This window comes from Heliangelus exortis, chromosome 1 (genome assembly GCF_036169615.1).
Source record: "Heliangelus exortis chromosome 1, bHelExo1.hap1, whole genome shotgun sequence".
Lineage (NCBI taxonomy): Eukaryota > Metazoa > Chordata > Aves > Apodiformes > Trochilidae > Heliangelus > Heliangelus exortis.
Window position 1 is genome coordinate 140,275,765 of NC_092422.1, and position 23,383 is coordinate 140,299,147.

At 41.4% G+C, this 23,383-nt stretch overlaps 1 protein-coding gene across 6 annotated transcripts in view; it reads left to right on the forward strand.

Annotated features, from left to right (window-relative positions):
- Window positions 1–23,383, forward strand: part of TBXAS1 (thromboxane A synthase 1) — a 243,014-nt gene that overhangs the window by 155,680 nt on the left and 63,951 nt on the right. For all 6 annotated transcript variants that reach the window (XM_071727781.1, XM_071727811.1, XM_071727805.1 and 3 more), the window contains one exon: window positions 17,075–17,389. In XM_071727781.1, coding sequence (XP_071583882.1) covers window positions 17,075–17,389 — 315 coding nt within the window. The remainder of the gene's footprint in view (window positions 1–17,074; window positions 17,390–23,383) is intronic.

The window sequence follows — 23,383 nt, forward strand, 5'->3', positions numbered from 1 at the left end:
TGGATTCAAATTACTGTAAAATGCTTTTCCCACTATTTACAGAAGAGCAAATTTACCCTGCTCAGAAGAAACAGCACAAATTTAATGCACCACTTAACACCTACTTTGAAGACTCCAGAAGGATTTAAGTGTTCAAATACCTTATCCTGATTATCTGTCCAGGTTTAAATTTTTCCCTTAGGCAAAATTTTTCCAGAAATGGGGCAACTAGAGCATTTGTTTACTTCCATAAATTATAATTTGATAGATTTTTAAAATTTATTAATCTTGTATGCAAATCATTATTCATATAATTGTTGGTTTTCTATCATGTTATATCTTGTTTCTTAACCTACCAGTCTATTTTAAAAGATGGTACCTAGACAAAGGAGTCTTTTATGGCCCTTGAAACTGAAACTCCTTTTTAAAACTGTGGGTTGAAATTTAGCCATCTCAGCAGATGAAAGGCCAGGATTTAATTTGTAATCCGTAGTAATGACAACAATTGGAATAATACAATTTGTGATATTACAAAGCACTTTTTTTTGGAAAATCACAACAGAGCAGTGGCAAAACCCAGTTTTCAAATATGTGACCTTTGACAGGGAAAACTGGAGAATTCATAGAGCCTGCAACACATTCTTCTGGCATCTCCTGATTTTTCCAGTCATCCTGTCTGCTGTGAATGTGTACCTCAAGGTCACTGATCCATGCCAGGCAGACAGTGACCTTATGATGTCTCTGATGATGATCAGCTGTTTCTTGATTAATGATGATTCTCTGAATCAGCTGGTCTCAAGCTGATTCGAAATGAGAGGATCATAGAATCATAGAATCTACTGGGTTGGAAGGGACCTCAGAGATCATCAAGTCCAACCCTCGATCCACTATCGCTGCAGTTACCAGACCATAGCACTGAGTGCCACATCCAGTCTCTTTTTAAATATCTCCAGGGATGGAGAATCCACCACTTCCCGGGGCAGCCCATTCCAATGTCTGATCACCCTCTCAGTAAAGAAATTCTTCCTAATATCCAACCTAAACCTCCCCTGGCACAACTTGAGACGGTGCCCTCTTGTCTTGCTGAGAGTTGCCTGGGAAAAGAGACCAACCCCCCCCTGGCTACCGCCTCCTTTCAGGGAGTTGTAGAGAGTGATGAGGTCTCCTCTGAGCCTCCTCTTCTCCAGGCTGAACAGCCCCAGCTCCCTCAGCCTCTCCTCATAGGATCTGTGCTGGAGTCCCTTCACCAGCCTGGTTGCCCTCCTTTGGACCCGCTCCAGGACCTCGATATCCTTCCTGAACTGAGGGGCCCAGAACTGGATTCACAGCAGCACAGTCTTCTCCTGTGGTTCCTTCTGTCTGCTCTTCTCTTACACCAAAAGAAGCAGGTAGCTCACAGATGATGCACAGGGAAGTATCACCAGAACTGTGTTCATTGGCATCTCGATTGGCAGCTTAGTCAGTCTGGCCAAAGATCTATGAACTACCTGCTTCTTTTGGTGTAAGTGCAGAGCAGACAGAAGTAACCACAGGAGAAAGCTGTGCTTCTGTGAATCACACTGCCCATGAGCCATGTGATGTGAAGCTACAAAGAAGCTGGATGGTGCTGTCAGTTCTGGTGATGGTCTGGTCTCCTGTGAGTTGGTACAGCCCTGGGATGCTCTGTACTCTAGGTACAGAGCTAGGTCTAGATCAAAAGATGCTCCCCTCTGGTCAGCAATTGCCAGTCAACAATTGCAACCCCCTCCAGTTTTCCCCACTTCTCATCCTTTTCCCCACCAATCATTTCTCCAAGCCCCTGGTAAGTTCAGTCGTTGGCTCTGCTGCCTCCCTTGGCTACCCGCACGCCTGGGCAGACACGTGTGATTCCTGGTGCGTGTAGGTCCTCTGGTTTTTCTGCCTAAAAGGGTCAGGAAACTGAATTTTTAGTTAAGTCTGAAACCAAGCTGTTTAAATGCTTGTGAAGAGGAGAGCTGCCCTTTCACTACTGGGTAGCAATAGTAATGTACTATAAGGAAGTGGTATCTTTTAATATCTTTCTGGGAAATTATGGCCTGGTTACAACTTTAATCTCTGGAACACTGATTCCCAGGGAAAAAGGTTCTATGAGCTCCCCCAAATGCTTTACCTAAGGGGAAGAGGGACATACATGTGTGTACCTGCATTCTGGAGGATAAGGGACAATCTGAAAACCTAATTACTGTGGCACTCTGTTCTCTTCTCTTCCTTCCCCAGCAGTTCCCTGGAGTTTTTCCTTTTCATGAACTAATGAACTATTTTATTCAAGAGCTGCTTGAAATGAGTTGAGCAGAGGTAATCCTCCTGAAAAAGTCTGATCCTCCTCTTGTCAAGGGAAAACTATACAATTACTAAGAAAACTTAGTTTAAAATTTGCTAAATTCTATGTACATTCCAGGAGCTCTGTGTGTGTTTGAACTGTGGAAATGCAGTACAGATGTTAAAAAGCAAATATTATTCTAAGGAAACAGCAGATGGAGGAATTAGACACCTTCTAATAGTGTGCAGTTTTCCTGCCTTTGTAGAAAACCAAGCAGAATTTGTTTATAGCTAAAAGAAGGTGGTGTCCATTTAAGGGTATGCACACCATGTGGCAATACTATATAATCCATATTTATTGGTTTACCAAGTCAGTAAAACAAAGGATCAATCTGGCCCTTTTGTTTTTCTAAGTGTGTAGGAGGGATGCTGCGATTCTGTTTCCCTGGCCTGTTCTCATAGTTTGATCATGTCATTATCCTCTGCCACTGCTGGGTGGAAATGTAAAGTGGGCTTTTCAGAAAGGTAAATGTGTGTCTCAAAGATATAAAATGAATTTGTGCTAAATAATGGGTTTGAACTAAAAACTCAAACTTGTGTCTCTACTGTTTTGAGCAGAAGGATATGATTCCTGTAGAATATGTTAAAAACCTTTTGAATGTTAAAACTGTTCTTGGGCAGCATGCAGTGATTCTGAGAGGAAAAAATGTGACATTATGTTAAAAGGTGTTTTAGTTATTCATCTTCTTTTAAAAATCAAGCCATTACTGCTTCCTTTTAAAATTCCTTTCCACATTTAAAGAAAAATCCTTCCTTTTTTTTTTTTTTTTTTCTTTCTTTCTTCATTTTTCTTAGAGATGTAGTGAATTTTATAACTTCCTCAGGATTTCTTAAGTGAGCATTAAAACATAGGAAGACCTCAAAACCTCAAATGGAGATGATCTTGAAATCCCTATTACTTTTGGTTGCCAGTTAAAATTTCTTGATCAGTCTGTTATCTTTCCAACGACGAATTTCAGGCCTATGAAATGTGATCTTTTAGTTTCAGGCCTGGACTAAAGCATCTGGCTGAGGTGCTTTCATCATGAAATGCAGTTCTGCAGTCTCTCTGCTCAAAAGAGATCAAGGACAGAATAAGTAACGAGAGTGGTGACTTTCTCACCTCCCTGAGGTGTGTTGATGGGGAAGCAGGAAGAGTTTTGCATTACTGCTGCAGCTGTCCCAGCACACCAGTGAGCCCAGAGTTTTACGACTGCTGCAGTAATGAAAAGAGAGTAAATGTCTGCTAGAGGTTACCTGCTGCCAGCACACACATACCAGGTCTGTTTACTTTCATTCACCTTTTGCGCTTATCAGGCTATTTCTACTGTCTCCTCAGTAATGGATCAGAGTAGTTTATGGATCCTAGGCAAGGAACAGGCAGATGGTATAACATATTTATTATCTGCCCCACTCCAGCAAACTCTACAGCATCCATAACAAAATCATCTTGGCATCTGGACACTTTCTCCCAAACCTCCAGCTCTCCCCAGTCCCTTTTAGTCTTTTTTCAGTCACTGCTGTGCATCTTCATTTCTCGTTCAGGGGGTGACAGGAGCGGTGTCCCCATCTCATGTTTCGTGTGTCCCACTTCAGCACCAATCTGCTGTTCAAACTGCTGTCATGCACGTGAGCAATCTCACTGACTTCTTGGAGGTACTGCTCATGTGCTCCAGTTTGCAAAGCTTGGGCCGAGGGATAGAAATGAAATCAAAGAACCAGGGTGTTCATACTGATTAGGCTGGTGAAGTTTTTGGGTATCTAGAGTTGCCAAGAAACTATCTTGCAGACAGTACTGAGAAAATGTGATTATCTCTGCAGGAAAAGTGGTGGAGCTCCTTCAGAAGCCCTAAAAAAACCCAATGGTAACTTTGGCCCTTCCTGGGAAGAGCAGGGGAGGTTCAGTTGCTCCCTTTAGCAGGATTAATCCCCAGGAAATCATTCGGCCAACTGGATGCCTTCAGAGTTGCAGGGAGGAAGGGCTGAAGTGCTGTCAGTGAGATTTACATGCATTTTCCTCCTGTTTTCACTTCTCATTGTACAAAGTGAAGATGGACATCTGGCTTTGCTGACTGACCTACAGCACATGAGAAATGTCTTTTAATTGAGACGGGTGAGATTTTTCATCCTGAAAAAGTCTTTTTCATCCAGAGTAAAATTAAATAAATCTATGTGCTCAGTTGTTGGTAATGTCAAGGGTTTTAGTGACATTGAAAAATTGTGTTTATACGGTAAGGTCAGTCACTTAAAAGACTGTTTATCAAAAATCCAGGTCAAAAGATAGCTGAAGGACTCTTTCAAATAATGTTTGCAGAAAAACAGGAGGAGGAAAGAATTAAAAGGTAAACCTGTCCTCTCCAAAAAAACCTGTCCTGTTCTTGAAGGGAAGATTAGATTTCTTTTTTTTTTTTTTTTCCCCCAACTATACTTACACCTTCTTTTAAGCACTTGTTCTCATGGCTATACCATTTTTCCTCTTCTTGATACTGAAGAGGAGGGAGTAGTCACAATTTTGGTTTATGTGTCTGTAAGAATAGGAGCAGCAAGAGCTCATTGTGCTTTGAAGGAGGGAATCAGCAAATCCCAATCTGTGCCACTCAACTTTGTGGTGGCTTGACCGGCACAGGTGAAAAACAGAGGATGAGGAAGCCCCAAAAAAGGGGGCTGTTCCTTTTAAGAGCCTGGGTATCACTTCTCTGCAACCTAGATCTTGCCCACCCCACCATTAATTTTTTGCTTTACCCTTCCTTCTGATGGCAAGGAGACCCTGTACTTGTTATCCAGAGAGAAGTTTAAATGCTGAAAATCCTGTTTATGCCTGTGGTAATTCCCTGTAGGCAATAACGTCAGTGCTGGCCACTTGTCCCAGCCTGATCCTGTGCTAGTAATGAGTATTCGCAGCATGCATTTCAATGTCTGATTAAATCTTTCTGAAAGGCCATCTGTTTGAGAAGGATGTGGCATAGGCTTTAATACTTTTTATACCCAGTACTCAATACTGCTGTTTCATGACCTTAGACATGAAGTTTATCTCTTGGTTACTTAACATTTCTCCTGATACTCTGATAAGAGAAAATAATTGGATCGAGGCTGTTGCAACCTTTTGGGTCACTGTCTGTCTTTGGAGAAATGTTCCTAGGTGTTGGGTCGCAGAAGTGAGACTTTGCTGTGTCCAAGGCTGAGAAGAAGGTATCTGTTTTCTGGGAAGGCAATAAAGGGTCTCGAGATGTCTTTCTTTTCTAGTACTTGAGGCAAAATCTGGTGTAGTCATATATCTGGTGATACATGCCAAATCAGTAAGTAATCTGGCCTTTCTTTTGCATGTTCTCATCTGCGCAAATTACCCAGCCTGAGCACTGTTACCTCTGTCTTTCAGGGTTATTTTCCTATGGGTTTGGAAGCACAGTTGCCCTTTGTGATTCCCTCAGCATAAAGTAAATGTCCTCCAACGTGCCTTTTCCCGCTTCCTGTCATTTGCTTTCCTGTGTGGTACAGCCTCTGTATTCATCCCCTTGGCTGAAAGGGAAAAAAACCCTCACCCTGAAGTTGTACACGTTCCCTTTTTTCTTCTATTTCTTTATAACTTCTCTCTCTTCTGTACACTAGCCTTGTGGTCCATCGCAAGTGTTTCATAAGATCCTACTTTAGGTCACTGAAAGCTTTTCCTTTTTTTTCTGCTTAATCTGTGATCTGGTCTTCATCCAGGGTGTGGGGTTTTGAAATCAGCAAACAAAGGGAATCTTGCCATAAAATGAAATCATCTGGAGTTACATTTTCTGCATAGCAGGGCTGTGGCCTTTGAATGCCAATGTGAGATATAAGGTCTAACCTTCTTTTACATAGCATTTAAAAACAAAACAAAACTTGTTCTTGATCTACATTTGCAAGGGATCTGTTAACTGAGCCTGGGAGTTTTATGTATTTATTTTGCCTTGCCATTCAGAGAAACTCCATATTTGGGTACTTTCACTCTATAAACAGAGTTTCTTCTGACATATGTAACTAGAGCATAGCATCTAAATTCTTAATTTAGAAAAAAAATCACAGATTTACTGACCTAATTGCAATAACAGAGTTTTCCCTTTTTCTGTCAGTTTTAACATCTTCAGTTTTGTCTTTCGTATTTCGTCCTTTTCTTTTTTCTTGCTTTTCTTTTATCTGTTATTGGTTCACCCTCCTTCTTCCCTGAGTCACCCTCAGAACTGGGAGGGGAATTGCAGGAATTGTGGTATTAGCAGGTGTTTTTCAAATTTGTCTCTGTTAGTCTGTCGGAGACTCTCTTTGCCTGCAGTGACCTCTCAGCCCCACGCATGGCCTTCTTTTTGCAGTACAGCATGACCTTTTCTGAAGCAGTTATGAAAAAAGCTGTTCCATGATATTTCATTCTGGTTCTACTGTCTTGCCCATCTGTTGGCACGTCTTGATCTCTGGAGGTTTTACCCTTAGCTGTCTCTTCTGTTGGTATCTACTTTGTACTCCTTTGATATTTCTTCCTTGTGTGTCCTTACCTTACCAGATCCGCACTTCTACTGTAAGAAACACTGACAGCCCCTCTTGCCAACAGGAGATTTATTTCAGTGGCCAGCATTTGAATGTCAGGCACATGAAGCTGCTTTTCTTTTGAACCTGGTGGCAAGTCAGTTTGGCCACCTTAATGCACAGAAGTGATCAACTTTGTTTGCTGGGGCAATTCCCTTCTGACCACCATGTCCCAGCTGCCCCAGGGGCTACTTCTCCTTCCCTAGCCTGCTGGAGCAAGGCATCAGCCAGTTATGACCATATCTGGATTTATGAGGATAATTTACATCAGAGTTACTTATTATGGAAGAAAACAACAGATTGTCTGTCACTGGAAGCCTTGAGGAGAGGCTTTCTAGAAAGTGCCCTCGATGTCAGCTGGCTGCAAGGCAGGAATCCCTGCATGTTGCTCCTCTGTCTGCCTTTTGCTACAGAGCAGCCTGAACGATTGCGACCATTCCTCTACCTCCCCAAAAAATCTGCCTAGGAAATCCTGCATCAGTGGCTTCCTCCTCCTGGTTTCATAGCCTGTGTCTCTACAGGGCTTTCTCTGCTTTCTTCCCAGTGATTATCCTTCACGTTTCCCTCCTGCTGGAATAAGCAAGCTATATGTAAGAGAGACTGAGGAGGCTAGAGAGGATCTGAGCACCTGCTTGTTCTCTTCAACAGAAATGTACACTTTTTAATAATGTAATCTCAATTAAAAAAATACCAATTAAAATGGGCTTTTTAGTTGTTCTCTGGGGAGAGGGAGCTATAATTCACATTAAAATGTAAAGCTTCAAAAGCAAAGAGTGCTTAGGTGTATTGAAAGTGCCCAAATATTCAGTGATTTTAATTACAATGGAAACGTGATAAATTGCTTTGTGCCACAATCCATTATTAACAGCTTAATGAATATCACTGTTTAAAACTTCTGCTGCCTGTTTAAAACTTCTCCGTGGTGAAAACTCCATGGTTGTCAGTATTTCACTTGTGAGTTCTGATTTTTACCATGTTTGTAACCTGGCACCTTAAAAGGGAGGGGGGTGAAAGTCAGCAGCCTTGGCTTTGGGTCTGGGTAAGTTCTGCTGTCTGCAGCATCCCAAGAGAGAGAGAGACCAGGGAAAAGATGGAGCTTTTGTGTTTCACCAGTATTGGGACTGGCCAAGGGTTAAATATTCTCCTGACACAGTGTAAGAGGAATGCCCTAGCTGGTTGCTGGGCATGCAATGGGCCTTCCTGTCATCTGAGGGGTCACCAAAGCATGGGGTACCTATACACGTGCTGTTTCTTTGCACAACAGCCAGTAGGCTGGAGGATGGTTTAGGGTGTCTGCTCAGGGGTAAAGGGCAGCAATAGTGCAATAGCCCATGACCAAGCATGCTGAAGAGCTTATTTTGGGGTGAGCAATATGCAAGTTGGTTTGAATTTTCCAGGTTTTAGCTATGAAAAAGCAAATTTGTGGTATGGAATTAAGCGTGGCCTTTTGGAGCACTGAAGTGTAAACAGTGATTGTATTCTGCTTTGAATAGGGATGAAACACTTTTTGGTTTTTTTCCTTTTCTTCTTGACAGTTGTTATGGCTTAAATTGTGCTATTGGTAAGATTTTAAGATATATAGATATATATATTCTTAGTAAACTGATACCTGATACATCACTACCCCCCTTTTCAAAGCAGTTTGATATTTCAAGGATAAAGGTTATTATTAGGAATGTTATTATTTTAGATGCTAACAGGAGGTATGGTGGGCTTACAGTTGTGGCCCATTGAAGTGTTAAGCTGTAGGAATTTAAACAGTCATGGTCTGGCTTCTATGAGATTTATTATTTATTGTGGGTGTTCTGCTAGCACCTTTCTCTTGGTCATTTGTTCTGACCACCCCACACAAGGGTCACAATCTCCAAAGTGGTGTTTGACAAGAATTTGATTTGAGTCAGATGGAAGGTAGATCTCAGGATAGTAATGACTGAGAACTTCTGATGGAGAGAAGTCACAAGCACATCTATGGGATAAGCATGATTTGTCTGAATGTAATTAATGGCTTGGGTTTTGCTATTATTATCCTGATTGTGTTTCTCTGGAAAACAACAAAACCTTATTCACATTTCCCGTCTCAGCAACGGCAGTGTTACTTTTAATGATTTTAACTTGCACCCTGCCAATTACAGAGCTCTCCTGGTTCATTAGATCAATAATTACACATAGGATTTTTTTTTTTCCTTGTGAAAAATCTTTCACTGACAGAGGAGTAATGATGCCTGTAAGTTGCTTAACTATTGCTCATTCAGGGATCTATAAGATGTGAGAGATATTCTTATATTTTGGGGGAGAAAGCCAGTATTCTGTTATGCTGTTCATGTGTTTCTGAAGTTGTATTTTATTTTATTTTATTTTTATTTTTTTTAGTTTGACTTCAGGAAGCATTCCAGACCACAGGGCTGCCTGACTAATTTTTCATGCATCCCTGTACTGGCAGAGGACAAAGTGGCATGAAATATATAAAATGCCATCTAATTTTTCTTTTGTTCTTTAATTCATGCACACATGCTTCCTCTGTGTGTTTATCATTGTGCACAAAATGCCTATATTTGCAAGATAATAGCTGTGTAAATATTAGAAAGTCATATTGAAACTCTGAAGGAAAGGAGAGCAAAGGAAGAATCCTTCCTGCTACCAAGGAGCCATCTATTGGATAAAACCCATAACTGAACTGAGCATCCATGAAACTGTGGGGGATAACACAATTTGTTATTGGTCACAGGCTTGCTGAAAATAATCTTCTCTTTCCCAGTGCTGCTTTCACTCAATGTGTTAGGAACCTGTACTCCTCTTCTTCATGCACACAAGTCAGATGTAAAAGCAATTTATGTACTTGAGGTAAAAGCCAGTTTAATATAGCCAAAGATCCAGGATAAATCTTAATGTAGGGTGCAGGTGTGATCATGAATGGATTAGACAGTGGTGGGATTGCCTGCCAGCACTGAAGAGCTGTTGCCCAGAGGAGTAATAGAAAAGACAAGTGTTTTTTCCATATTGTTAATAAAGAACATAAATAACATTAACTGTACTTTTTTTTTTTTTTTTTTTTTTTTTTTTGTAACAGTACATGTCATTTATATCAGTCTCACAGCCATAATTGGTTTATTTTTTAAAAAAAAGTTATTTTTTTAGTTACCCAGAATTACTTATGACCATCACAAAACCAAATAATGTGGTGTTCCTCACCTTAGAAACTGTGTAATCTACATGTAATGTGATGCAGAAAGAGAGAATCTTGAACAAACCATGGGGAGAAGCAAGGGAGGACAGGATGTGAATGGAAAATTCCCAGGATGGTCTTGAAATGTCCTGCTAGTTCTTCAAAGTAAGTGTCAGGGCTTTGCAAGCCTGTTAAAGAGAGCATATGGGGCAGGGAAAACAAAGGATAAAAAAGCAATATTGAGATTCCTGAGCATTTTCTTGGATGTCAGGCAGCTGTTAAAACCAGAACCTGATTATTAATCAGGAATTAAATTTAAGCAAATACAACTTGCTTAAAATTTACAGCAAAACAAAATACAATTTGCCACATCTGTGGCAAACAGAGAAGGAAGAGAGGGCTGCCTACACCAGCAGCCTTTAGTCAGCAATTTGAGTCTGCAGAGGGTCAAGCTTTTGCATGTCAAACACTTAGCCTAAAATGCTCTCTTCCTGCATCCTCCCTTCCTCCTGGGAACTGTGGAAGGTTGGAGTGAGGGGTGGTTTACTGGGAGGCCAGATAAGCTTTGGGAGGGTGATCAGCTTGCTGCTGATTTTGGAGTCAGTGCCTGTTTCACACACTGGTGTGCATGAGGGGGAAGGGGGCCTGAGCAAAGCTGTTCTTCTTCCCCTGTGCCCAGTCATTCCTTTCTTGCTGTATTTGCCCATTCTGATAACCTCATTCCTCCACCTCTAAGCAGGAAAACGTGTGAGGCAGGAGAAGCTCAGCTGCCACATGCACAAATCCAGTGTTTATGGTTTGTGTACTGATAATGCCAGGAGTTGTTATTGGAGTGTTGTTATCCTAAATGTTTTGAGAACACAACATAAGGAGGTTGCAGCCACTGTTAGGAGCTACCAGTGACTCTTGCCCACCATGATCCAGTGATTGGGAAAGGTGGATGAGACTCTGTAGCCATTGCATTTTGGTTTGTTTTCTGAGCCTTCCTTGAGCATGAATGTGATGGAGAGGGTGTTTTGGTGGTTATACTATTTTGTGCTGTGCCCAGGGCTGAGGCTGCCAGCCCAACATGGCACAGATGCCAACCAGCTGCTACAAAATACATGGCACTTGTTTGCCATTAGACTGAATGTCATGGGGAAACTTAGTGTTTCTCATTCTGCTCAGCCTGGTCTTGGAAGGAAACTCCCCAAACTCAGAGACAGAGATCAGTTCATTAGGGGTGTAAATGGAGCAGGCTGCGGGCAATCCCTTGGCTTTACACTGAAGAACTACTTGGAGGGTTTCCAGCTCTCTAGGCAAGCCATAGATTTTTCGGTGGGCCCACATAATTAATGAAACAATAAAATAGGTGTGTGCCTTATTTTGACTCTCCCATAATTGTAGTATGTCTTCATTCTACATAGCACTTCAGCCAAGTTAGGCTTCCAGCTAGGATCTTTGCAGCTTACAGGTAACAGGTCCACACACCAAATATTAAAACCAGCATCCTTCTACAGGAGCTGTAATGAGCTGTGTTAAGCTTGTCTCGACTAGAAACAGTTCTTTTCTTCCTCTCCATTCACTAATTGTGAATTCCTCTCCATTCTTAGATCTGAAATTCACATTTGTTTTTGTTCCCAGACTGTGTGGGAACATTTTGAGAAGGAGGCCGTGGTCTTCCCAGATGTGAACTCTCAAGCGCTGCTTGCAGCAGTTTGAGCTGCAGGGAGGTGGGCTCCCAACAAAATCCCATTTTTAAGAATTTCACATGGCTTTTGCAGGTCAAATTAGGCTTACTCATGCCTCTGTCAGCTAATAGCACTCTTCTTTTAACTTTGCATAGTAAAGGTCAGAAAAGTGTGAAATTTTTGATGAAGAAGCCAGCAGCGCCTGAGCACTCTTCTCCCTCATGTCACGAATGGAGGCACTACCATGTGAAAACAGTTGTGTATTTTTCAGCAGTAGGATTCTTCTGTTATCGACATGGTTTGTTGAAGACCTGCTGAAGTAAAAAGAATATATATTTATATATATACACACGTATACAGGTGCAGATTGTGGAGTCTCAGGTGTTACAGGTGTAGCTGGGTTGAAAATCTAATGATCTGTAATATCTGCAGTGACTCACTGGAGGAGGGAAGACCTTCCAGTGACGAAAACAGTTCAGTGCCAGGGTGGACTGCCTGGGGAGATTGTGGGAAGCTGGAATTTGGCTGGGTTCATAAGAGAAGGTCAGACAAACAGCTGTCAGGGGTGGTTTGGCTGATGCTGCCTCATGGCAAAGGGATGGAGCGGATAACTTGCTCAGTTACTTCTGGGCTTCTTTCCCCCATGTGATGGTGCTTTTGCCTTAAACTCTTTGAGTCTGTGTAAATCTGTTTTCATCCTAGGTTTTAAAGGGTTTTCTGAGATCATCATTAGCTTTTCCTCACAAGGTTTTTGAGATTTGATATGTGTTGTACTGATTTTACAGCTGGAGAAGCTTACACAGTTATAACTTGTTTTAAAGGCAAAAAAAAAAAAAGAGGAGTGCAGCTTTAGGGGTCTCAGCTCTGTAGATTCAAAATGTGGAGCTGAACTATCGGAATAATGCAAAATTTGGGCATAGTTTGCAGAAAACACAACAGATCACAGCATTAAAAACACAAAAATCCAACTGATATATATATTTGGCAGTTTTCCTGAAGTCATTTTTTACTTAACCTCCCAGAGAAGTTGAATGGCTCAATCTCTCTACCAAAAAAAGTAACCCAGTGGTCTTCAGGGTCCCCAAAGCAGCGATGAATTTGCCAAAATGTTGGCCAGTATGTCAGTCTTGGATGTGAAAACACAGTGCCCTGTTTAGGATGGAAAGAGATGGAGTTTTCTCCTGTCCCCCTCCCCAACCCTCAGGACCTTTGTCTACTGTGAGGAAAGTCATGGTACATCACGTGTGCGAGCGATACATCTCTCCTTCCGACAGTGGCAAAGCTTAAAAGCAGTGATTTGAGGAAGCAGTGATTTGAGGAGGAGTGATAGATGCTGCCAGCTTGGCCTCCCACAGTACAGCACCCATCTATTCTCCCAACGTGCAGCACACAGCTCGTTACGGTTCTCTGCAGAGTGATTTCTCTGCATGGCCAGGTGATGTTTAAGGAGACTAATGAGAGAAATGATACGGCCCAGAAGACTGGTGTCAGGAAATATATTGCAAGGTGTCTGTCTTGGGGAAGCTGAAAGCAGGGCTTGTCTTATTATATATTTCAGAAGGGATGTCTTTGTCACCACCAAGTTAGACAAGCACCCTGTCCCATACTGCATTCAAATTAAATGTATTTTTTTCAGGTAGTATCTTTCCATTCAATTTTCATTGGCTTTATGATGGGTTCTGTGTTGTACAAGGGCAAAACAAGAGTCTGCTTCATTGACACACCACTCTTTTGAAGAGAGAACTTGCTTCTCAGGCCATTGTAACACAACTATGAAAGTGTCAGAGGACAGGATAGAGGCTATTATGGGCTTCTGCTTTTTATGAGGAAAATCAAACAAATGTCCCTGATGCAAAAAAGAAACCAGCAGCTGTATGTGATGGCCAGAGAATGTTATTGTGCAGTGTCATTGTCAGTATCTGCTCTGTTACCAAATTGGAAAAACTGTTTTGTTTTGGGTTTTTTTTCCCCTTTCTTTTTTTTCCTCCCATGCTCTCAATCAAAGTGGAAAAAAACTCCAAGTATTTTCATGAGATACCTTTTCCTCATTTCCAGCACTTAGCAGTCCAATTATACTTGGTATTATGCTAGTGTCTGATTCTGTTGCCATTGTTTGGTTTTTGAGTCAGAGTGGTTTTTCCATCCTGATGTTGCAGAAAAATATATCATTCATTATGACTGGTTTTAACCCTGGAAATCTTTTCTCTCACTCGATGACAATTTTTTATGTTGCATTCTATCCTGATGTCTAAGGTGAATTAGAATGAAACATAACTAAGAGATGCTTTGCTAAAATATGGCTCCTTCCACTGTGTAGAATTATCTTGAAAACAGCTTTCATCTTGCTAATTTTATGCTTTTTTTCCCCTCCTCTGATATTCACATACTTCTTCCAAATTAATGTGAGTTTTGTAAGGATTTTCTATGAAGCCATTGCTCTGAGCACCCCTTGCTCACCTGTGAACAAATTATGTGGCACAGATAAGGTACCTAGTTGTTTCTTGATAGGGCAACCATATAAACAGATTCTGCATCAAGAGAAGCTTTAAAATTCCTAGCCAAATAATAATAATTTGGTGGGTAATAAAAAGAGCTCCTCAAAATGGCCACAGAGGCATTTCATAGCATGTTCTTGGGAATACTCACTTGTGCTAGCATTCATTAAGTTTGCTTTCAGTGAAAATTCTCATGAATGAAATTTTATCCACTAGTCGTTGTGATTATTATTTTACTATCACAGCCATAACCAGATGCTTTGTATAAGGCCAGGGCCTGATTTTTTTGTAAGGCTGGAGAAACATCTTATAGGGTCTCCAGAGAGTGCATTGGCTAAATATAAGACCAGACTCAGCTAACAGCTCCTGACTGGGAACCACAAACCCTCAGGGAGCAATGGGTTTGTTTACAAGAAAATTCACAGCTAGAGAAGGAGGAATGCAGAAATATATCAAATGTTACACTATTTGGACTTAGTATGTTGCAGTGTTACAACTCCACAGAATATGAATGCAGTTATACATGTTTGTGTTATGAAGGTCATTCAGGTTATGATAACGAGTTTTAGGAAACATCTCTGCAGATGCAGTTTATTGCTATACTACACTAGTCTACACAGATACTAATGAACATACTGGACTGTTTTGTTGGGGGGTTTTAATATAAAAGTTGGCCTAGCCAAGCTGGTGAAGGGTCTGGAGAACCAATCTTAGGCTGAAAGGGAACTGGGAATGTGTAGTTTGGCAAGAGGAGGCTGAGAAGAGACCTTCTGGCTCTCTACAATGACCTGAAAGGTGGTTGTAGGGAGATGGGTGCTGGCCTCTTCTCTCAAGTAAATAATGAAAGGACCAGGGGAAGTGGCCTGAAGTTGTTCAGATTACGTATTAGAAAGAATTAATTTACTGAGAGTGTAGTTGGGTGCTGAACAGGCTGCCCAGGGAGGTAGTGGAGTCACCATCCCTGGAGGGATTTAAAAGCCATGTAGATGAGGCACTTCAGGACACGCTCTAGTGGGCATATATATATATGTATACATATACAAAAATTTTTTTTTTTTTTTTTTTTTTGGTTGGGGAGGTGTTGATAGTTGGACATGGTTATCTTAGGGGTCTTTTCCAACCATGGTAATTCTGTGATGAAAAGAGCAGAGGTATCTTGTAGCACTGGAGAAGGAAGACTGTGTCAGAGCAGTTGCAACTTTGGGCTTGCTGTATTAGAAATGAGAGACCAAGGAAGTACAGCCAATTTGAAAACAGAAATTTTGCCTAAGTCTGCCTAAACAAGGGAATTTGCTGAGCATAATGTGCATGATGTTGCTTTTTGCACCTTCACTTACTGTGGGGGAAAGTATGTGTCTTGGAGGTGACACAGTTTTACTGGACAATTTGTGGAGCCCATCAGCATGCAGTGACTGGCACTGGAAACGATCTGGAACATTGATTCTTGGGTATCCCAGGGTCCAAGATGCACTACAGTCATGGGTTCAAGGTGAATAAGGAAAAGGTTCTGTGGAGTGGAGGGAAGGAGCTGTTAAAGACACAGTGGGCTAATCACTTGTATTACACAAACCTCAAAATAAGGTTTCCTCTCTATCTATAGATTGGTCAGAACAGTTTGTTGTCAGCAGAATTAAGCACAGGACACTAAGTATTGCTCCTCTTTTGTTGTCTTGCTGCTGTCATTTGCCATGCAATGTTAAGAAAAAAAAATAAATCAGATTAAGTCCTTTGACATTTATAATTATTTAATCTCTCCTTACTCTTATCTCCTTTGCCTGTCCTTTTCTCTGGCTTTCCCTTTTTGTATTTTATCTCTCAATCATCAGATCCAAGAAATCATTCAAATTATTTATTTGAACACATAAATGCAGCTTTACATAATTTTTTTCTTTTGAAGAAAGCTTTGGTCCATTCTTTTGTCCATCCTACCGCACAAGTTGTCATGTTCTGGTATTGCAGTTGCTCCTAAGTCCTTGAGCTATAGATGTTGGTATTTGAGGAACTGAAAATCAATCATGTAGCCTTATAACTCAGGTTCAGCACAATTCTATTATGCCCTTTCCCAAAAGTCAATTCAAACTTTTTGTGTTATATTTCAAAGCCTAATCAAGCTTGCTGTCCAGACTGGTTTGAAGTCAACTCACTCTTGTCCATAGGTCTGTTTATTAGAGTTTTTCTGTCAGAAAGTAGTGTGCAAGAAAGCAGTTTTCATAACAATATTATTCTGCGGGCCTTTTGCAAAGACAAGCCACTGAAACTGGTTTTATGATACAGGAATGCTTACTGCTGTAACGTGTAACTAATATGTTTTAAAAAAAATATTTTTTTAAATGCTGTATTGGTACAAGTGTTCAGAACTCTACTTTCTCATAAAGAGATGTGCCAGTTTAAAGAAATCAGTTTCTAGTCCTGTCTTACTAAGCCAGCACAGAAACTGTTGTTGATGCAACCCTAAACTAAGCTGGTGACTCTCATGCTTTAGGCCAGGTGAACAAATGAGGATAGTGTCTCCAAGCAGGTGGGCCAATTTATCCAAGCATGAGCAGTGTCACCTCCACTTGATAGGACATGGGACTGTGCATTGACTCTGTCAGTCTCCTTCCATCAAGTGCCAGGAATTCAGCTTGAGAATGAAAGCAGCTCTGTATGGAGGTGTCCATTAGGAATCCTCTGTGAAAATATGTACCTGTTGCCTATTGGAGGAAGATCAGTCTCATCCCACTGGGAAGAAAGTGGTGACTGGCTCCTATTAATAGCATTTCCAGCTGATTTATAGATGTCTCTGCATTTGGTGAAATTTGGTGGTCATTCTGTGGGAACCAAGGGGGAAGTATAAATAGGAAACAGCTTTCTCCTTCCGTTCCCCATGAGTGACCCATTTTTTGTTCTTCCTCTCATCCTGTATTCTGCAGAGGCGCAGAGATTTTCTTCAGTGGATGCTCGACTGCCGTGACTCAGCTGACTCCCTGTCACCAGGAGGTTTGGGTGGGATGAGTCCATCTGCTGCTTCCAAGCAGGATGAGGCACCTGTTGCTGGCAGGGCCCCATCTGTAAAGGTTCAGAAGACATTAACAGAGGATGAGATAGCAGGTCAAGCTTTCCTTTTCCTGATCGCGGGGTATGAGACCACCACTAGCACGCTGGCCTTTGCCACGTACCTGCTAGCCACCCATCCAGAGTGCCAGGAGAAAGTGCTTCAGGAGGTCGATGAGTTCTCAACAAAACATGTGAGTACAATGTGCTTCTACAGGGCTTGGTACAGGGAGCAAGGCAATGTGAATATCACCGTGCCTTTTGGGGCACCTGCATGACCCCTATTTATCTCGGTTATATATACATATATTAAGATTTTTTTAATATTTATTAACATTTTGTTAATATTTTCAGTCAAAACATTCGAAGTTAATCTATGTTCTTTAGGTTTGCTTTTTTTGGGGGAGACTGCTAAGTAATGTCACTTTACATCAACTGAAGAGAGGGCCCAGAAACTTTGTGTAATAGTGAAAGCTTAACCTTTACAAAATAGTTTATATTGTTGAAATGAACCAGCTGTCACCAGACTCTAAAACTACACATTTTAAAGTTTTCCCTCTTGTCTAGATACCTTTATTGCTCATGGTTTTTTTGAGGGGGGGTTTGGTTTGGATTTTTTATTTTGGGTTTGGTTTTTTTTTTTTGTTTTTTTTTGTGGTCAATTTTATTTACTGGTCTTTGTAAGGATGCAAAGAGCATTCTCACAAACCATGAACTGTGAAGTTTTGCTTTAAATGTTCATACCTCGGCAGCAGAATATATATGTATACTTCAAAAAATTTCACAATTTCTATTTCTCTTATACTGTATTCAAATTACTTCTCCTTAATTATCTGTATTTACCAAGTGCTTTTCTTTCTCCTGGATAACATTTGACAATATTTTTGTGTATCTAGCAGACCATGCAGCAGCCATTTTTCTATGCTACACTCTCTACACAAGTTGTTAATTATGAGAATTCAGATCAAGGATCTTTTTCTTTTCATGAACTCTTTTACAATGGAACACAAGGCAAACTGGAATAAAATGACACCAGGCATGGCTGTCTTGCCATGGATTTTAGCTGCTGGATTTGCATGCTGAAAGCCTTAACTATACAATTTTGAGACCAGCATGCTTTTTATTCATTCCATTTTCTGTGGTGTTCTTAAGAAGCAGAAAAAAGTTATATACTTTTCTGATTTGCTAGTAATAGAAAGTGCTTGACTATGCAAACTGTGCCCATTCAACAGCTACCATTTCCCTCCTTCAGCTTGTGCAAACATAAAAGCCAGGATTTGTGTATACTGAAAATGTCTTCTTTTGTCTTGCATGACAAGGTTCTGAGCATGGGGGTTCTCTGGCCACAATTGCTTTTGCTTTAAGGGTGCATATGGGGGACAGCAGTGGAGGTCAGGACTGTGCAATCTGATCCACAGAGCTTTTTCTCTGTGCCTGCTTCATACCTCTGGTGAGAGTTAACTCGATACAATGGAACCGTTGAGGGTGTGATTTTCTAACCCATAGGGCTTGGGTTATTCTCTTAGGTTATTAGCTCTACAACACTCCAGCTGGGCTGTATTTACTTGTTTCATTTAAATATGGCAGACCTAATTATGCCCTTGGGGCTGGTTAGTTCAGCTGACTTCCTGAAGCCCTGCAAAGATGTGAAGGTGCAACTTGGCCCCGACTACGTGCAGTTTACTGGCTGATACTGGTGGCAAAGTTGCACACAGAAAGCCCTATTATGCAGCCCCAAGGAAAATATGGTTCATCTCCTGAAACCCTAAGGAACCAAAGTGAAATCACTGGGAGAGATACCCAGTATGATAGCTACACGATGTCATTCATATCTCTCTGTAGATGGGGATATGAATTAATAAACTTCTTTGTATAAGTGCATAGAAAGCTGACTTCAAGCAGCCATTAGTTGGCTGTTCACATACAGGCATTTCACGTCAGGAAACCACTCACATGGCTGTCTAGGTTAACAAGTTGTGTAGTCCCATAGACACAGGTCTGTGATCTAGCACAGCTGGTAGTGAGGACTCTTGGGTGCCCACTGTGCACACCTCAGGAGTTTGGTTTGGGTTACTTCGGGTCTGGCCCTGTTCAGGGAGTTGCCCTTAGCAGTTGGGCTGATCTCCTGGTTTGGTTCCAGTTAAAGGAGCCCTTGCTGTGCAGTTGGAGACTGCAGTGTGAGCCAGTGGAAGAGACTTGCATGGGAATGTTCTCCAGATCCAAGCTAGATAACTAAATGGGCCCTATGTTGTGTATGGTCTGTCTGAGCTGTCACTCACTATTAGCATTTCAATAATAATACATTGCAAACGCTTAATGATTGATTCTCTTCTCTACAGGCATATTTTGATAATAAATACAGCTTTTTCAGTATCTGGGAGATGTTGTGGACCTAGGGACACTTGTGGCAGAGAAGTTAGAACTTGGTGTAGAGATGGCACTCAAATGAAATGAAAAAAATTTGCAGGTGAGCACTATACAGTCTGTATGGTGCCTCAAATCAAACTGGTGACTCTAGCCCAAACTATGCTGTCTCATGTCATATATTGACTGGAAGCGCCTTCCAAAACACTTCCCCATACTTCTCCATTTTTCAGGTTTAGCTTTAGGTGATGCATATGACTCTATGACCAAGGAGAAGAGGAAGAGAAGTATAATTATTCATCTGCTCTCCCTGATACCAGGAAATTCATAGATCTAATCTGTGCAGCCCCGTCCTTCAACAAATTTCCTATTATAAACAGTTGATGATTTGAGGCGGGGGGGGGGGGGGGGGGGTGATGCACTGCTCAAGGAGCTCATCGCAGAATAAGGAAAAGGATTCAGCATTTAAGTCTCTTAGTGACTGTAATTAACTACTTTTAGCCTAGAAAATAAGATCTTTGCAAATGGTTTGCAAGTTACAGGAGCAGAAGCTATTTTGAAACTGGGAATATATAGATGCCATGTTAAGTTGTCATGCAAGGAAAAGGAAGGGAAGGGGCACAGCAGCTGTAGTCTCACAGTTAGTTATCAAATCAATTCACTTGCTAAGAAATTTTAGTAGGTTATTTTTTTTGCTCAGCACGTCATCTTTGCTTTTATCAAGCTGCTCTGCAGAAAGGAAGGGCTTTCAAAGGCCAAAACATGGAGAATGGTGCAGTCAGGTTGTTTTGACAGGTGGTGGAAAACTACTTTGATTTAAAGATATGCAAGTGTTAAACACAGTAACCTCTTCAGCCAAATTTATAATCAGGTAATTAGAACTACAAAATGCTCTTCACCACATTCCCTCTTCCTCCCTCCAACCATTTCAGTCACCTCACACAGCATGTTTTATGGCCCTGTTCTGTGGTGCAGAGCTGTGGTCTGATTTTATAGCAGCTGCTCTGTATCATCCCAGAGACGGCTGTACTTTCGTGTTGGACAGGGTGATTTATACACTAATTTACTAAAGTTTATAAAGGCATGTGAGAGCTATCTGAGAAAAGGTGCTCTAAATGACAGGTGTGGTTCCAGGTTTTTTGTCACACCAGTCAAAATTTCAAGGCATTGTGACCTTGTAATAGCCACTAAGAGGAGAGCAAAGTTGGTCCATCTGGGCCTACTGCAGTATGTTGGTGGCTCTGGGTTTTGTACTTGAGGATGCCTCTGATTTTGCTCTGATCTTCATCTGCCTTGATTGCACAGGGAATCCTTAGGGAATTACACAGGGAATCTGCTCCTCTTAGCAGAATCGGACAGCATGAAGGGGAGAGAGAAAGCCAACGCGCTGCTGTGTTGGACATTTCTGTGCTAGCTTGGTGCAATCTGCTGTGGTGTGGAGCAGAAATACAAGGTTAGGTGCTGGAAGTGGTCTGGCACCAGCAGGGAATTTGGAACCCAGAGGAGAGACAGGTCCAGCTGACCCTGTTGCACTGCTGTATTGTGTCCAGCCAGGTTCTCTCCATCACACTTCCAGAATACACTGTAGAGATGACACTTCCAGGCAAGTCTCCTCAGAAAGCACTGCTGGAGCAAGTCATGATAGTGTTTTGTTTCCGTTTTTTACCTTTTATTATCTCCAAGTATATAACATTTTCACCTCCAGGACCTTCCTCATCTGTTTGCTAAAAGACTTTTTGGGTCTTCCTCTTGGTTGGATAGCTTAGTGGGTAGGCTTGAAAATGAGAAGAAGCACCTGGACTTCTTCAGAGTCTGGCAAGCAGGAGAAACCTCTGTCCTTGGTTATTGCAGAGAGCAGGACACACAAGTTATTGCCCTCCTCACCTCTGTTTGGATCTTTGGCATGTGGGGAAAGGGAGCACACAACTTTTCATCATCTCTGGGGAAGCAGAGAGACAGGGTACTGAGTGGTGTCTGCTGTCAGCATGCACTGCAGCTTCCCATCCTTGCCTGTGAAGCCCTGTGTGTGCTCCAGCTGCACTCAGACAGACAAGTTTAAGCAAAATTCCTCTAGCAGACACACCAAAATTAGAACTGTAGAGATTCAGACCTGGCCCTCTTCATGGATCCCTTGGGGGTTTTAGTACATGCCCTGTGAAGCACCATCCACTGAAAATAAGATGCTACTGTTTACTGTAAGCTTGTTGCTGGGTGTGCAGCTTGCTTTGGTACCGTGAAGACAAAATAAACAAGATTAAAAGAGAGTTAAATATGAACTAGTGGGAGCAGGATGCCTACATCTGTGTGTATATAAAAGAATATTACTTTCTGTAGAGACCACAAATATGTTTACAGGACAGCAGAGAGGGGTCAGGTTTTTAGAAGGCTGTAAATAGCACAACATGCTTGGTATTAGTACAGGTATGGTGATATGCATCAGTTGAGAAGCTAGCCTGGCAAATACCAGTATGAGGACAGAGGAAGAAAAAAAAAAATAAAAAAAATTGTTGTTGCTATTTCAAGACCAGATTATATTTATAGGGTTTGTGGCTAACCATCCCTAAACTGTTAGAGGCTATACAGTTGTGAAAAAGATGTTTTTATCCACATTAATCAGATGAGAAGAAATACACCCAGGGTCTTCACCCTCTCCATTTCAATTCACAATGATTCCTGTGCAGAGTTTTTAAAAGAGCCCTTCAGAGGACATGTATTTATGAACAGGTTTTGCACTTGTGACTTATTATTTTGCTATAAAAAAGCAAGCTGGGGTTTTGTTTGTGTTTTTTTGTTTTTTGTTGTTTTGGTTTTTTTTTTTTTGCATGTGTGTGTGCTTAGCAAAAGCATAGCAGCACACATTCATTCTGAGCAGATGGTAACTTGCTTCTGAGCCCCACTGCACTCTGAGCTGCTCTGTGTGTTTTGTCCTAAGCCACAATGCTTAGGGCATTAAAAATTGCTCTGTCTTCCACACTGAGGATTTGCTTACTATGAGGTTCTTACCTCCTTTCCTATCTTAGCATTTAAATGTCTCTCTACCTTTTTCCCTCCTCTCAAGCCTGAGTCTGTCACAATTATAGATTATTATTTTTGTTGTTGTTTTTTTACTGGACTGTACAGTTTTAGACAGGCAGAACGCTGGTACAAAATGGATTGCAAAACCTAGGCGATCAGGCTAACTTCTCATAAGAAGTTATTTGTTGCCCTTAGGTGAAATGTGGTATGTGGTTATGTATGTGCTCCTGATCTGCTGCAAAGTAAACAGATCAGGTTAAACCACTGAAATGAGGTCATTTTCTTGAGGGACGGAAAACTAAAAATGCTTTGGGGCAGCTAGTTGGGGCAAAAGAGGTACAAGAATGAACTACTTTGCTGCCATGTTATAGAGAAATGCATACCTGAAGGTGCTGAGCATAGAAAATCTGGAGCAAAGGAGCACCCTGAATTCAAGGACTGTTATCAGGACCCCTGGCAAAGGTGAAGGAGAGCATAAGAGTCAGGAGTAATAAATAAAAGTAAACGGATGAAAGGGCAGCTATTACTGTAAAACATTCAGTAGAGACTGCAAGACCCACTAGCTTTTCCATTCTATTCTCAAAATGCCATGTATAGCTCTTATTTTTCGTTGCCTAATCTGTTACATAGAAACACCAGTGTGGAGAGGAATGAAGAGCGGGATAAGCCCCAGTGTGTCACTTGTCCATCCAGTTTCATAGAATCATAGAATTGGCTGGGTTGGAAGGGACCTCAGAGATCATCAAGTCCAACCCTTGATCCACTACCACTGCAGTTACCAGACCATGGCACTGAGTGCCACATCCAGT